The sequence below is a fragment of the Mugil cephalus genome, chromosome 5 (genome assembly GCF_022458985.1).
Source record: "Mugil cephalus isolate CIBA_MC_2020 chromosome 5, CIBA_Mcephalus_1.1, whole genome shotgun sequence".
NCBI classification, from domain to species: Eukaryota; Metazoa; Chordata; class Actinopteri; order Mugiliformes; family Mugilidae; genus Mugil; species Mugil cephalus.
In genome coordinates, this window is record NC_061774.1 from 15,603,929 (window position 1) to 15,618,408 (window position 14,480).

General features: G+C 40.4%; 2 protein-coding genes across 2 annotated transcripts; one reads left to right on the forward strand and one right to left on the reverse strand.

Annotated features, from left to right (window-relative positions):
• Positions 1-756: 756 nt before the first annotated feature.
• LOC125008626 (cis-aconitate decarboxylase-like) lies at positions 757-3,932 on the reverse strand. The gene is made up of 6 exons (XM_047585934.1): positions 3,729-3,932; positions 3,441-3,495; positions 3,153-3,340; positions 2,787-2,879; positions 2,470-2,675; positions 757-2,058 (listed from the first exon to the last, which is right to left on the reverse strand). The coding sequence occupies exons 1-6, from the start codon at positions 3,744-3,746 to the stop codon at positions 1,131-1,133; spliced, it is 1,488 nt and encodes a 495-aa protein (XP_047441890.1). The 5' UTR covers positions 3,747-3,932; the 3' UTR covers positions 757-1,130.
• Positions 2,691-8,801, forward strand: LOC125008624. Its single transcript, XM_047585932.1, has 11 exons — positions 2,691-2,898; positions 4,763-4,942; positions 5,055-6,557; positions 6,635-6,727; positions 6,816-6,920; positions 7,035-7,144; positions 7,251-7,442; positions 7,533-7,695; positions 7,790-7,955; positions 8,089-8,183; positions 8,264-8,801. Exons 2-11 carry the CDS (start codon positions 4,786-4,788, stop codon positions 8,347-8,349), a joined length of 2,670 nt encoding a protein of 889 aa, XP_047441888.1. The 5' UTR covers positions 2,691-2,898; positions 4,763-4,785; the 3' UTR covers positions 8,350-8,801.
• The last annotated feature ends 5,679 nt before the right edge of the window (positions 8,802-14,480 follow it).

The following is a 14,480-nucleotide window of genomic DNA, read 5'->3' on the forward strand; positions in this document are numbered from 1 at the left end:
GTCTTTTTTATTATGTACTGCAAATGAACCTAGTCATTAGTTATCTATCTACATACAGTATATAATTTACTGGAGCCAGTCATTTAATGTGGTGTGGATTCCTTTACTGCTTAATAGATCTCTATTTCCCATCTTAATGCTGCTTGTAACCCGTTTTAACCCTTTTGTTCATTATTTTATTTGATTTTAAATGTTTAAATGTTCCACTAAAATAGATCTGAAATTCTGACTTTATTGACTACTTTGAATGTAGTCACACATGTCTTTCTATGTGGATCTTGACCCTGTTTGTTGCTAGTGGTTGTTGTTAGAATTGTATATTTTTGTTACTGGTCTTCTTAATATAAGCATAGGTCGTCAACAGTGGATCCACAGACGTAAACACACACACACACACACACACACACACACACACACACACACACACACACACACACACACACACACACACACACACACACACACATATTATTATTATTTTATTTTATTATTTTATTATTTATTTATTTTTAATTTTACCCCACTTCAAATTCATTAAAATGCACATTAACACCAATCCAACATGTTTTAGTAAAGGGATAAGGGATAGCTTAATACTGAATGCAAATTGATGATAATAAAAATAATGTATATTTATATACATATAATGTATATATAGTAGGTAGGGGGTCCCTACTTAATCTCTCCATCAGGTCTAAAAACGTTAGAGACTCCTGTTATAAAGTATAGAGGGCTGTGTGAAACTTTAAGGCACTGTGAGTTAAATCAGAATTTATTCTTTTATTAATTTCATACAAAGTGCAGGACATAGAAGCAGAATATACAGATTTGTCTTATACTATGGTTCGACCTTTATCTGAGTCGTTATAATAAACATTTTGGAAAATAAAAAAAAAGACAAAAGCGGTTAACAGTTACAAACAATAATTTAGTTGTTTTTACACTTAAAAATGGTTACAATTCATCAATATGGCTACTTTTCCCACAAATGAGCATAACACAGGACTTAGCGGTTGTGAGCAGTGCATTTCTGCCTCTGGGCCTGGAATAAATATGTTGTACAGATATGAAGATACGTTTCACTTTAATAAAAAGTGGTCTGTGTTTTACATAGCTCTGTGTGTAAATGTTCATTGAAGGTTTGCGAGAAGGGCCCTGCAGTCTGCATGTCTTTCCAGCTCCTCCACCACTTCAATCAGCCGCTCCACCTTCTCAGAGGAGAGCACCACCTCTGCGTTGTTCCTGAACTTCTTCCTCAGGCTCTCGTTGGTCAGCGGGTTGCGCCAGTGACCGTAGAAGGTGTCACAGCGCCCGTTCAGGATGTCTCCCCCAACTAGTGTCACCTGGACCTCACCGTACATTTTGTTGAAATTAGCTGGGTTGTCGCTGGGATGCTCCACACGAACGCGGCTCAGCAGGGCAAGCAGGTCGGGGCGGCTCATGGCAGCAGGGCTGAAGGACTGAACGGTGACCTCACCATCCAGGAGAGCGCTGCAAGCATTGAACTGGAAGGAGTGGCGTGCCTCGTGCTCAGACTCAGGGAAAGGCCTGTTGATGTATTTAGACTGGGGCACTCTGAGCAGGATTTCCTGCACTTGAGCAGGGGGGACGGTACCAGGACCAGCTCCCACGAGAAGCTTATGGACCGAGGCTGCAGCATCTACTACCCAGTGCATCCCCAGATGGGCGGGGAAGCGCTTGAAGCCCATGTCCTGCACCTCTAGCAGGAACGTGTGGCCTTCATCGCTGGGTGATTCTAAAGCCTGCGGCACATAGTCTTCATAAAAAGCATTAAAGCCGGCCACCCCTGCGACAGCATCCAGGACCAGAGGACTGGCCTCTAGGCCCCTGGAGGCCAGCAGAGCAGCTTCCAGCCCCAAACGTGTAGCATTGCCTATGTGGAGGGGTTTAGACTGAGTGGCAGCATTAGCCATTGGCGCTCCTGCGAGAGAAGCAGCTATAGCCAAGGCATGACTGCTCTGGAATGAATCCAGGCACAAGAGCCGAGCACAGGCAGCGGCACTTCCCATAGTCCCCACCACGCTGGGAGGGTGAAACCTGAAGAGCGAGACACAGTTACAAAGTTAAGACAGACAGACTCGGTCATTATTTAGTCTGTGTAGTTACCCTCCCAAATTAATTAAGCTGCAAGTGGAAAGATTTTTAATCTTGGGTTAGTTGTAGGCTACAAACAGAAATAGCCAGGGTGGTCAGGGCTGCTGGCAAAAAAGGCTCTGAAACTAGCACACCTTCAACACGTCATCAACGTAAACAGCTTTAAGTTGCTGTGTTATGTTGCAGCACACCTGTCTCCTCTCACAGTTTGACTATAGTCAAATGTTTAGACACACCTTCTCATTGAATCGAATAAGAAGGTGTGTCCAGACCTTTGTCTGGTGGTTTAGACGTCATACCGCAATAAACTAGATTACACTATTAGACCAGGTCTTCGTGCACTGAAGCACTCACCTCTTTGGGATGTTGTGGGCCTCATTTGAGAACCTCATCAGTCGCCCCTGGATCTCAATGCCGACATTGAAGGCCAGCAAGAAGTCAAGGCCACTGGGTTTGTTGTTGGCTGGCATCATGTCACTGAGAGCTAGCACAGCAGGAAGGACAGCTCCGGAGGGATGAGTGGCAGGGTGCCATGTGTCATCAAAGTCCATGGAGTGAGTCTGCCGAAAGAAGATTGAAGATGGATTGGTTACGTTTCTTTCTTTCTTTTTTCTTCTTCTTTTTTTTGCATCATAAGTAGTGGCACATCTATTCCTCTTATTTACACTTACCGCAACTCCATTGACGAAAGCTGCCAGTGTCGGGGAGAGCCTGGTGTCCCTGCGTCCATACACAGAGCTGATGTCATCGGGAGCATACATGTGCTGAGACAAAAATATGCAGGTAGGTAAACTCATGAAGCTGTCAAAGAGACGTTGTCATACACACTCACAGTCATGTTTCAGGGACATTTTATTGACAATTTATTCCTTATGGAATTGACTTACCTTAATTATACACTACATAACAATAAGCACTATTTATGCACATATAACTCACATACTTAACAACTCTCCATTATGAGGACTTTCGTGCTCAAAATGTAGATGATCTCACATGTAAACCTTTGCACACTTTTGGCTTCTTTTTTGTCTCACCTGGCAGTGCTGCAGGGCCATTTCAAACACCTCAGTGGTGCTTCCAATCAGGCCAACTCCAATGCTGTCCAACACCATTCTCTTACTGCGGTGGAGCAGTGAATTAGACAAACTCTTGGGCTTAATCTCACTGATGAACTTCCCGAAACTGGCTGTGACTGTGTCCTCATCAGCCGGACGGTTCACGACTGTGGGAGGAAAGATTGATGTGTAGAGAAATTAGCTGTAGATACTAAAGACAGGACAGCTAATGGACATGTAAAAGAAGGAGATGGGATTTGAGTTTACCTTCAACGGCAGAATTATGCATTCCCCTGACGGCCAACACGGGTCTGATGGTTTTCTGTTGAACAAAACCAGAAGGTTCAGTATTCTTCGTCAGACAAAGTTTAAGTTAAATCAGCATTTTGGTAGAAATTTGCGCCACTGTAATAAAAGCCTCTCTTGAAAGTTAGTTTGCTATCAGTTTTCAGTTTCACTATGACTAAAAACCATGCAAAAATAGCATTGGTTTAATACATTAAACACAGACATTTGGATCTTAAAGACCTGAAAAGATAGATTCTGAATCTGTACCTGGAGTTTGGACATCATGGTTTCGCTGAGTTTTTGTCAAGTCTTCTTTCCGTAAATGGATTTCTCTTCAGTCTTCTGTATTGACACTGCTGCCAGTACTTTGCTAATGATGTTGTTCGAGGATCCCTACCTTATATAGCACTGGTCTGCCTGCCTCTGCTTACCTTAGAGGAATGAGGAAGGATTGGCACAGGATGTCCCTGAATAAAATTCCATTGTAGTCATCTCTAGTACAATTAGTATCATTATCCTCAGAAAAGGAGGATGACGAACAGGTGGAAATGTTGCTTAGAGGCGGGTCCACCTGGAGCTTAGTTTATTACTTTTTGTTAAACTCCTCCTCAAGAATACTTATTCATGAGACGCTCGCCTGCCTGCTTCAGAACGTCACATTCATCTTTCGAGCATCGATCAAGTAAGGCTTTATTTTCACAAATACTTACGAGCACAACTTGAATATTTGTTATGTAATGATTAACTTATATTTACATGTTAATAATTTTTACAGAGTGCTTATCACACCATCTAGTTTATACATGCAATGGTGTAGATCATGGTGTAGATCATGTAATTATTAACATCAGCATTTGATAGGACATACATAGATTAACAATAAAAACACAACCGTATTTTAGTAAATGGTATCCTTGCTTTTGGGTTGATATTATTTTCAACCCTTTTTTTCTGTTAATTAACTTACCTTACTGTCTTTTACAACTGGGTATCACTCTTAAAATAGACTGGGCAGTGTCAGAGACTGTTAGACCCATAGAGGGATACATTTCAGTGTTGGACTTCATCAAATTACATTTTCCACATTTTTCATTTATAGAAGTAGAAGTGGATCAACATAAAGGTTTCATTAATTAGGTTCAACAAGTCAAGCTGTTGTTTATTTATTTTCTTAAATAAAATCTACTTGTCAATATCAACAATTGGACCAGTATGCATTTCTAAACGCACTGTATCATTCAGCCTTTCACATGTATGGATAATGTCATAGATGGATACTCTGATACTCTGTCTTTTTACAGTTTGACAAAAAACAAAGGACACCATGGCAACTCCAGATGGATTTCCTGCCAGTTTCTATGGTGAACCAGGAGTGTTAGGCATGTTGTCCAATGGGATCAGTGCCTTCCTTGTACTTCTACAGAACTTCAGTACAGCTCACACTGGCATTGCAGCACAAGGAGTGGAGAACATCCTCGCAGGTAAAACCTGAAGTAAATAGGTTTAAAAATGTATTTTAAAATAATATGAATATGGTATTCATATTACATATTCATCACATATTCATATTCTAATTTCCAACACTTTTGACAGGTGTTCATCTCATCCTGATCGGTGGTATATGCCAGCTGGTGGCAGGACTGCTTTCCTTTCGAAAATACGACCATCTGAGTGGCACTGCCTTTATTGGTTATGCTGCTCTTTGGGGTAGTTATGGTGCCACCCGAATCTACTTTGGTGCCTTATCTCAAGAGACAGCATCTATGTCAAATCAGATGAATTTGTCTCTGTCCACAATTGCGCCGAATAACATGTCACTGAATAACTCCACAGACATCCCAGTTTGCTATTTATGCCTATCCAAGACAGAGTCAGCGATTGCAGGTCTGATCCCTTATATCATTTTGTCCTTCCTTCTTGCATTTTGCTCTGCCACAGTCAACTACATCATGCCCTTTGTCTTTGGGGCCATCACAGCCACTTTAGTCTTTGAAGCAGCAGCTCTAGTAACAGGCTCCTGGGCCCTTGTGGTCTCTGGGGTCCTGGAGTTGCTCATTCTGCTCTTTGCCATCTATGGCTCAGCTGCACTGCTCATCAAAGGTCTGACTCAACGTCTCGTCCTCAAAGGCTTTGGGACCCCTCTGTTTAATGTCCTCCTGCTAGGAACCCCCAATTCATCAAGTGCCCAGAGCATTGGTCAGGAGAAGAAAAAGAACACAAAGTATGCTGAGCCCATGGCCTTGGGTTTCTTCTGTGACTCCGTTGCTCCCTTTATCTTTGCTTTCTACGGCTTTGGGTACATGAAATCATTTGGTTTAGGAGCTGTATGGGTCTCCATCATTTCCTTTGCCCAGCTGTTCTCCAGCTACTATGCCCATCTGCGCCAAGACTGCTACTACACTACAAAGTTTGGCTTCCATGCCACTTATTGGCTGATCAAGGCTTGGGACGAGTTTGTGGTATCTACTCTGATTGTAAACGAGAGCAAAGTTGCTTCTGCAAGGGAGGCAATGGTGGGAGATTGGTTCTTTGTGATGGCAGCCTTGGTGCTCTGTGTGGGAAGTCTGAACATGGACGTCTTGGAACTGATTCACAACATGCTCTTTGTCCTGGTCACGATATCCACAATCCCCCAGATCCCGCTCCACAGTTATTACATCTTCTTTGGTGTAGCTTGCTCCCTGTTTACTGCAGTCTCCATCTATGGCACCTTCACACGTCTCATCAACTCAATAGCAGAAAAGTCTCTCATCCCAGTGGGACCACAGCCCATCTCCACTGAGCAGCTGAAAAAAGTTTTGAGTTGCAGAAGATCTACACCAACAGACCAGAAGCAACTTCCCCAAACTGACCAGGACTCAGATGCTCTGTTCTACCTTACAAACGGAGTCGCAGCTCTTTCAGCTCTTCATTCAAATGCTTCCAGTCTAAATCTTAGCCTCCTTCATCAAACTGTCCCTTGGGTCCTCATCTCTGGAGCAATCATCCAGGTCTACGTCAGCAGGCTGCAAGTCACAGGAGGTGGCCGGTTTGGGTCAGTCATCTCATCAATCTATGTGGGCGTATGGGCAACATGGACTTGGTTTAGGTTTGCAGGTAAGTTGTACAAACATGTGAGAAACATTTATCTTTGTGATCTCCACAACATTCTGATTTATTTGAATCTTTTCTAGGTAACCTGCTTCAGCTCTCCACAGAGGCTACCTATGGATTTACAGCAGGAGCCATTGCTCTCCTGGTCATTAATGCTTTTCTCATGCTGATCGGTAAGCAAAAGCACATTTTTTATTTAGTTTTACATTTTAAGATGTGTTGTTTTGTCTGGTTTTCAACACTTCTTTCTTTTTTTGTCAGCTGCCTACAAGAACCTGGTTCTGCTGTTTCTAACAACAGTCATGGAGGTTGCTCTGGTCTGCCTCCTGCTCTCCACCCTTCAGCGACTTCCATATGATCTAGAAAGTAAGTACATATAAAACTGCATGAATACATGAAGAAATACTTCTTAATTAACCAATTGAACTGTTTATATCGTCTCAATAAAACATTGTGACAGCTGGTTCTTGTTTGTTGCAGTTGCCATGCTCTCACTGATTACAATCATTTGTATATATGGAGTTCTGGCATCATTGGTCAACTGCATCTTCTCACAGAGATTGCTCCCTATGGGTCCTCCTTTGATAAAGGTAAACAGTGAAGAAGACATCTTCAGATGTTCTTTCTTCAAGTCAAATGGATCGCATGCTGTATAATACTCTAAAATCCATCCACCATCTCTGTGTCTGGTTATAGAGCAGAAAGAAGCAGGAGACATCTTCAGAGCCACCCTGTCCACTGGCTAATTCCCGACTCACGAGTGGCCTCAAGAAGATCGCTGGTCTTCTGGAGGAAGGAGCAGTATGTGGTATTCCCACAGACACTGTGTATGCGCTGGCCGCCTCTTGCAAGAATCCTCAAGCCATTGAGAAAATCTATAGCATCAAAGTAAGAATGAAAATAAGCTACTGATGTGCAATATTGTGTAGATCAATACATGTGTAAGCTCTTAAACCTGTTATCTATGACTTGTTCCAGGACAGACCAGCAGAGAAGCCCATATGTATTTGCATCTCCAGTGTAGAGCAGCTGGTGGCAGCCAAGCCCCCTTTCAGTCCTCTGCTGTGGGAGTTCATGAGGAACGTGTATCCTGGTGGCATCAGCTGCATCGTCAGCAAAGGAGACTGGCTGCTCAGACTAGGTAAATACTTCATGGAGGCTTCCAGCGAACATCTTTAACGTAGCATTAACACATGTAATCAGTATTCACCTCAACTTTAATTGATCACTTTTAGGTGTGGGTCCAGCTTACGACCGTGTTGGTACCAAGGACAGCATCATGATCCGTGTGCCTGACCACACGGTGACTGGACACTTATGTGACATGACTGGACCCCTTGCCATTACCTCAGCCAATCCCAGTGGAGAGCCAGACAGCACCCACCACAGCATGGTCATCAAGTAAGACATGTTGATATTTGTACATAAATCCACTTTTTTTCTGGATTATGTCATTAGTTTGTTTTAATATCTTCTGAATATCAAGATTTTATACACTTGTACATTGTCTGAAATTGTATTGGTTTTCTCCCAGTCGACTAGGACACAAGATCCAAGGTGTTCTCTGTGATGGGAACTCTAACGAAGTTGTTGCTTCTACCGTGGTCAACTGTCTACGGATTGATGAAGGTAAAAATCTAAAGATTTGTTATCTTTTCCAGTGGCAAACACACACATTCTCACTTCAAACTTTCTTATTCTCTTAACAGGTGACATCACCATCTTGAGGGAAGGCTGCGTCCCTGCTGCAAAAGTCACACAAATCTTTGATAGAGTGAAACGTTCTATGGTGTGATTATCTGAATCTTCCACAGGGCTCACCATTAATGCCTTCTTACAAGTTCTGCTTTTTCAGCTTCAGCATTTCTGTGTGTAAACAAAAGACCACCTGGTGTGAAGTCTGTGTAGTGCTGTTATAACTTTTCTTGGTGTACAATACGTTGAAATAAGAGCTTACAACCCTTTTACAAAATCCCTTGACTGCTGACATGACAGTGATCTGTGTGTAAATATATATATATTATATTTATATATTATAAATTATGCTTTTATGCTTTTTACTTGTTGCTTTTTAACTTAGAGCACTCTGAGATCCCTGGATGAAAAGTGCATCATAAATAAAATGTATTATCATTAAATTAACCGTCTAACAATGATTATTTGATGTCTGCTACAAATTGTTAACTCGGTGTGAAGAATAAACCAATGAAATGTCAAACATTAAATGAAATAAAAAATTAAATTAAATACATTGTTTTGCTTTCCATTTTTTCTCAAACCATGTGAGATGTAAGAAATTAAATAAAGCAGTGTTGAGTGAAAAATGCTAAAGTAAAGGAACAGAGTAATATTTCCACCATTTTTCTTGGGGATTAGCATACAAAGAAATAAAATGTGGAAAAATCTGAATGATGACCATGCTAAAAACAAACAAACAAAAAAGGCTGAATACATTATTATGTTTGAGTGTGTATATGTTTACGATTTTATTTTATTTCATTTTATTTTATTTTTACGCAATGAACACCAAGGCATATTCATACTTGTATGTACAAGGAACAAGGAATAAAAGTCCATTCTGTTTCTGATTTTGACTGAAACTGAAACAGAGCTCGAATTTCCACTGAGAGGTATGCCTACACAGTCACAAAATAAAGACACATGAATCAGAAATGACAAAACTGAACAAAAGATCCCTGGGATAACAACACTAAACACATCCACGTCTTGACGTAGGACAAATAATGAGTAAGGAGTTTCACCACTCGCCCAAGTGGCTCCTTTCGGTGGCACCTGTCTGAAACTCACATGTGTCGCGTCTGTTAAGGATCCAATATTCAACAGCGATCAGTGGATGTTGTTCAGATTAGCCTTGATAATCACCTTTTCTTTATTATTAGTGAAAAAAAAAAACAATTTATGATGTTTCTGCCTCATCATTTCCGACATAATGTCACAATGACATCATAACGTCATTATCTCAGTTCAATGCAGTGATGAATCAACTCGATGGGGATAAAACAACCCTTTCACAAATGCATGGTTGAACACATGAAAGCCAGTTCTTCAGGTCAGGACTCAGCAGCCTATCTAAGCCTGAAGGACAAGGAACACTATTAGAAGACAACTTACATAATTTAGCCAGACAGGACAGTTTAATTTTGTTTAGAAATTAAAAATAGAGAAAATGATATATGACGGTAGCTGCTAGTTGGTTGCTTTTAGTTATGCTAGATAACTAGCTAATATAAGGCTAGCATAAGGCTTAGTGAACTTCAAACTTCATTTGTAAAGTGGTGTTGGACGTATTACATATAATGTGTACCTTTATTTTTCCTATATAAAATCTTAACAAATGTCGAAGAGAGACACTGACATTTATCTCACAAAATCAGTTGACATCTAGTTCTTCTTTTTAATCTACTGCTCCCATAACTTACTCCGTTTACCATTTACTGTTTCCTCCATGTTTTCCTGATCTGTGCTGTATTCATTGTCTGAGCATTGTGGCATATTTTAATTTTTAATCCAATTTCATTCTCTGTTGTCTCGGCTCCCGTGAAACACGTGACCAACTTAGAACCAATCAGCAGAGCAGGGTAGCTCGGACGGTCCATTCCCTAGCTGGCCTCTAATATACAGCTCTGGTTTTAGATCAAGTCAAGATGCCTACCTCATCAGCTCTGGGCTTTTCCAAGAAATTTAGATAAACTCCAGAAATTTAAGAGAAGATTGGTATGCATAATATTGCTTTTGGTTCATCTTATATTCAGCCTACAGCTACTGCTTCTCATACATATAGAACAGTATGTCTTCATATACAGTATGTGAGTCTAAACAGACATCAGTGTAAAATGTAGCTTGACTACTTAGTGCTTTGTTTTAGTGAATGAATGAATGCCTCATATTCTGCAAATCATCTCATATCATCATCTACTACAGGGTCACAAGGGTTGCTGGAGCCTATCCCATCAGTCATCAGGTGAGAAGAAGCTGGACAGAGCAAAGAAAATCATGAATAATCTTAATATAACTTCACAAACAAGACCCCATCTCATATATTTCTATCTCCCTTCTCTGTTTCAGCTTGTAATCTAAATAGGTGGAAAAGGTCAGAGGGCTAAAGCACTGAAATATAAACCAGATTCCTGTCTGCGAACTGACTAGATCTCCACGTCACACAACAAACTCCAATAAACTCTATTACTAAATAGCCGCTCAGGTACTGGCTCATATTAATAATCTAAGCATTAACCTACACCTTGAAAATATCAGTAAACTCCAGGGAACAGCTGAACATAGAATGAGTAGAATCCAATGTGTGGAAAATGCTGAAAATTCCCCCCAAAATAATACATTTCTTAAGTTTCCATGCAGGTGACCTATTGGGTATAGGTCACCTGCATGGAAACTTAAGAGACATTATGTTAGCATACTTCACTTGTGAATCAATATCTCAAAAACACCTGGAATGCTGATTGCCCACAAAGGAACAGAAAGAGAAGGAGTCATGTAACAACACGGAAACATCAAAAATGTGGTTCTTAATCTCTGTGGACATAATGGAAACAGATATGACACCTTATAAATAAACGCAATTGACGGTATTCTCTGTTGTGCAACTACAGGTATGGAAAGTAAAAACAGAGAACAACAATAAAGTGACATCAACATGTGTCATGCAATTTATGACCAGGAAGAAGTCGAAACAGTGGTAGCATTGTTGAATCTATTTCCAGACAAACGAAAGTTTAAAATGGTGGCACACTCCTTAACCTTACCATGACCTTATCAAATTGTTAGCTCCGTGTGAAGAATAAACCAATGTAATATCTAACATAAAACAAAATTAAAATTATTGAATTATTTTCTCAAACTATATAAGATGTAAGAAATTAAGTAAAGCAGTGTTGAGGGAAAAATGCTGGAAAGAAAAATAAAGAAACAAAATAATATCTCCACAGTTTAACCATTTTCTTTGGGATTAACATACAGAGAAATAAAATGTGGAATAAATCTGAATGAGGGCCATGCTCGAAACAAAAAACAAGGCAAAATACACTGTTGTATGTTTAGAATTTTATTTTATTTTATTTTATTTTATTTTATTTTATTTTATTTTATTTTATTTTATTTTATTTTATTTTATTTTTATGCAGTGAACACCAAGGCATATTCCTTGTATGTAAAAACATACATACACATACATACAATAGAGTCTTTTCTGATTCTGATTCTGACTGAAGCGGAAACAAAGCTCGAGTTTCCATGGATAGGTATGCCTACACAGTCACAAAATACACATGAATCACAAATGGCCAAACCAAACAAAAAATCCCTAGGAAACAACAATAATCACATCCATGTCTTGACGTAGGACAAATGATGAGTAAGGAGTTTCACCACTGCCCAAGTGGCTTCTTTCAGTGGCACCTGCCTGAAACTCATGTACATGTCTGTTAAGAACCCAGTATTCAACAGCGATCAGTGGATGTTGATCAGATTAGTTTTAATAATCCCTTTCTCTTTATTATTAATGAAAAAAAAAATAATTCATGAAGTGACTTTGTTTCTCCAAAGTACATGCCATTGTATTCCTCGCTGCATTGTTTTTACCTCATCATTTCTGACATAATGTTAATCACAATGTTGTTATTTCAGTTCAGTACAGTGATGAATCCACCCAATGGGGAAAATAAAACAACCCTTTCACAATGCATGGTTCAACACATGAGATCCAGTTCTCCTGGTCAGGACTCAGCAGCCTATCTAAACCTGAAGGACAAGGAACACTATTAGAGGACAACTTACATAATTAAGCCAGAGAGGGAAGCTTGGTTTTGTTTTGATCAAGTCAAAATGCCTACGTCATCAGCTTTGGGCATTTCCAGTAAATTTAGATAAACTCCAGGAATATAAGAAAAGATTGTTTTGCATAATATTGCATTTGGTTCTACTTATATTCAGCCTACATCTACTGCTTCTCATTTACCTCATCTCATCTTCTACAACCACTTATCAGCTGTCATCGGGTGAGTGGCGGGGTACACCCTGGACAGGGCAAAGAAAATCATGAATAATTTTAATACAACTTCGCAAACAAGGCCCTGTCTCATTTTTTTCTATCTCCCTTTTCCGTGTATGTCTCAGCTCTTAATCTTAACAGGTGGGAAAGGGCCAAGAACAACAATAAAGTGACATCATCATGCAATTTATAACCAGGAAGAAATAGTCAAAACAGTACTAGCATTGTTTAACCTACAGTATTTCCAGGCAAATGGCGATACACTCCTTATTACATAACCTTACCAAATTATTAACTCAGTGTGAACAATAAATCAATGTAATGTCAAACATAAAACGAAAGAAAAATTAAATTAAAGAGATTGTTGTTTTTCTTTCCATTCCATTTCAAAATTTTTTTTCTCAAATCGTATAAGATGTAAGAAGTTAAATAATAATAATAATACATTTTATTTATATAGCCCTTTTCAGGAACAGAAGGACACGATGAATAAAACGTTGAATAAAACAGGTAGGAAGCATCAGTAATGAACAATGTGAAACAGTTAAACGTTAAAAGCAATCTTAAAAAGATGAGTTTTTAAAAGGGATTTAAATGTGTACGGGTTGGAGCAGTGTCTGATGGGGGATGCTAGAGAGTTCTGAAGCTTTGGAGCAGCAACAGAGAAGGTTCAGACTCTCCCAGGTTCAGTACTTGGTTTTGGGTGGGTGCTTATGTGGGCAGAGGTTCTGGGTGTCGAAGGAAGGAGTCGGAGATTAATTTCCAACCGTGACAAGGAAGTGTTGGGTGGACTGGGTGGGAGGTTTGGGGACAATGATCATGAGGTCGGATTTTTCCTAGTTCAGTCAGAAGTAGTTGGTTTGCATCTATGTTTTCATTTCAAGGAAGCAGATTGAGAGGGTGGAGAGGATGGACGAGGTGATTGATTCGGTGGAGATTTATAGTTGAACATCATCAGCATAGCAGTGAACCGAGGGGAAGGATCTAGATTGTAGATGATGGACATTAGGGGGCCGAGCACTGAGCCTTGGGGGACACCTTGTGACAGGAGAATGGTTGATGAGGAGTGGTTGTTTATGTGTGTGAATTGTTGTCAGTTGGAGAGGTAGGATTTTGTCCAGGTGAGTGCTGGGCCGGTGATGTGGAGCAATTTTTGTAATTGGGAGAGTAGGATGGAGTGATGGATGGTGTTGAAAGCAGTGGTGAGGTCGTGGAGGATAAGAATACTGATGTGACCAGAGTCTGCAGAGAGGAGGTCATTGAATATTTTGAGGAGGGCTGTTTCAATGCTGTAGTTTTGGGGGAAACCAGATTGAGATTGAGAATGTGGGTGATGGCAGCTACTTTGATGCTGTCGGGGACTGAGCAGAGGGAGTGTCTGATGATGGCAGTGAAAAGACACAGGGCAGAAAGTCCGGTCTTGATGGCAGTTTGAATGGGATGGGGTCGAGTGTGCAGGTGGTTGCTCTCATGCCGGTCAAGAGTTGGTAGATGAATAAAAAAATAAAGCAGTGTTGAGTGAAAATGCTGGGAGGAAAAATAATAAAAAAAAAAATAATATCTACACAGTTTAACTATTTTTCTTTGGGATTAGCATACAAAGAAATAAAATATGGGTGGCACATCGGCTCGGTCCAGCCCGGGCCTTTCTGGGTGGAGTTTGTATGTTCTCCATGTGTCTGCATGAGTTTTCTCCGGATACTCTGGTTTCCTCCCACCTCCAAAAACATGATCGTTAGACTGATTGGTGACTCTAAACTGACCCTAGGTTTGCGTGTAAATGGTTGTTTGTCTCTGTGTTAGGCCTGAGATAGGCTGACGACCTGTCCAGGGTCTACCCCGCCTCTAGATGGGATGGGCTCCAGCAACCCCCACGACCCTAGTGAGGATTAAGCAGTATG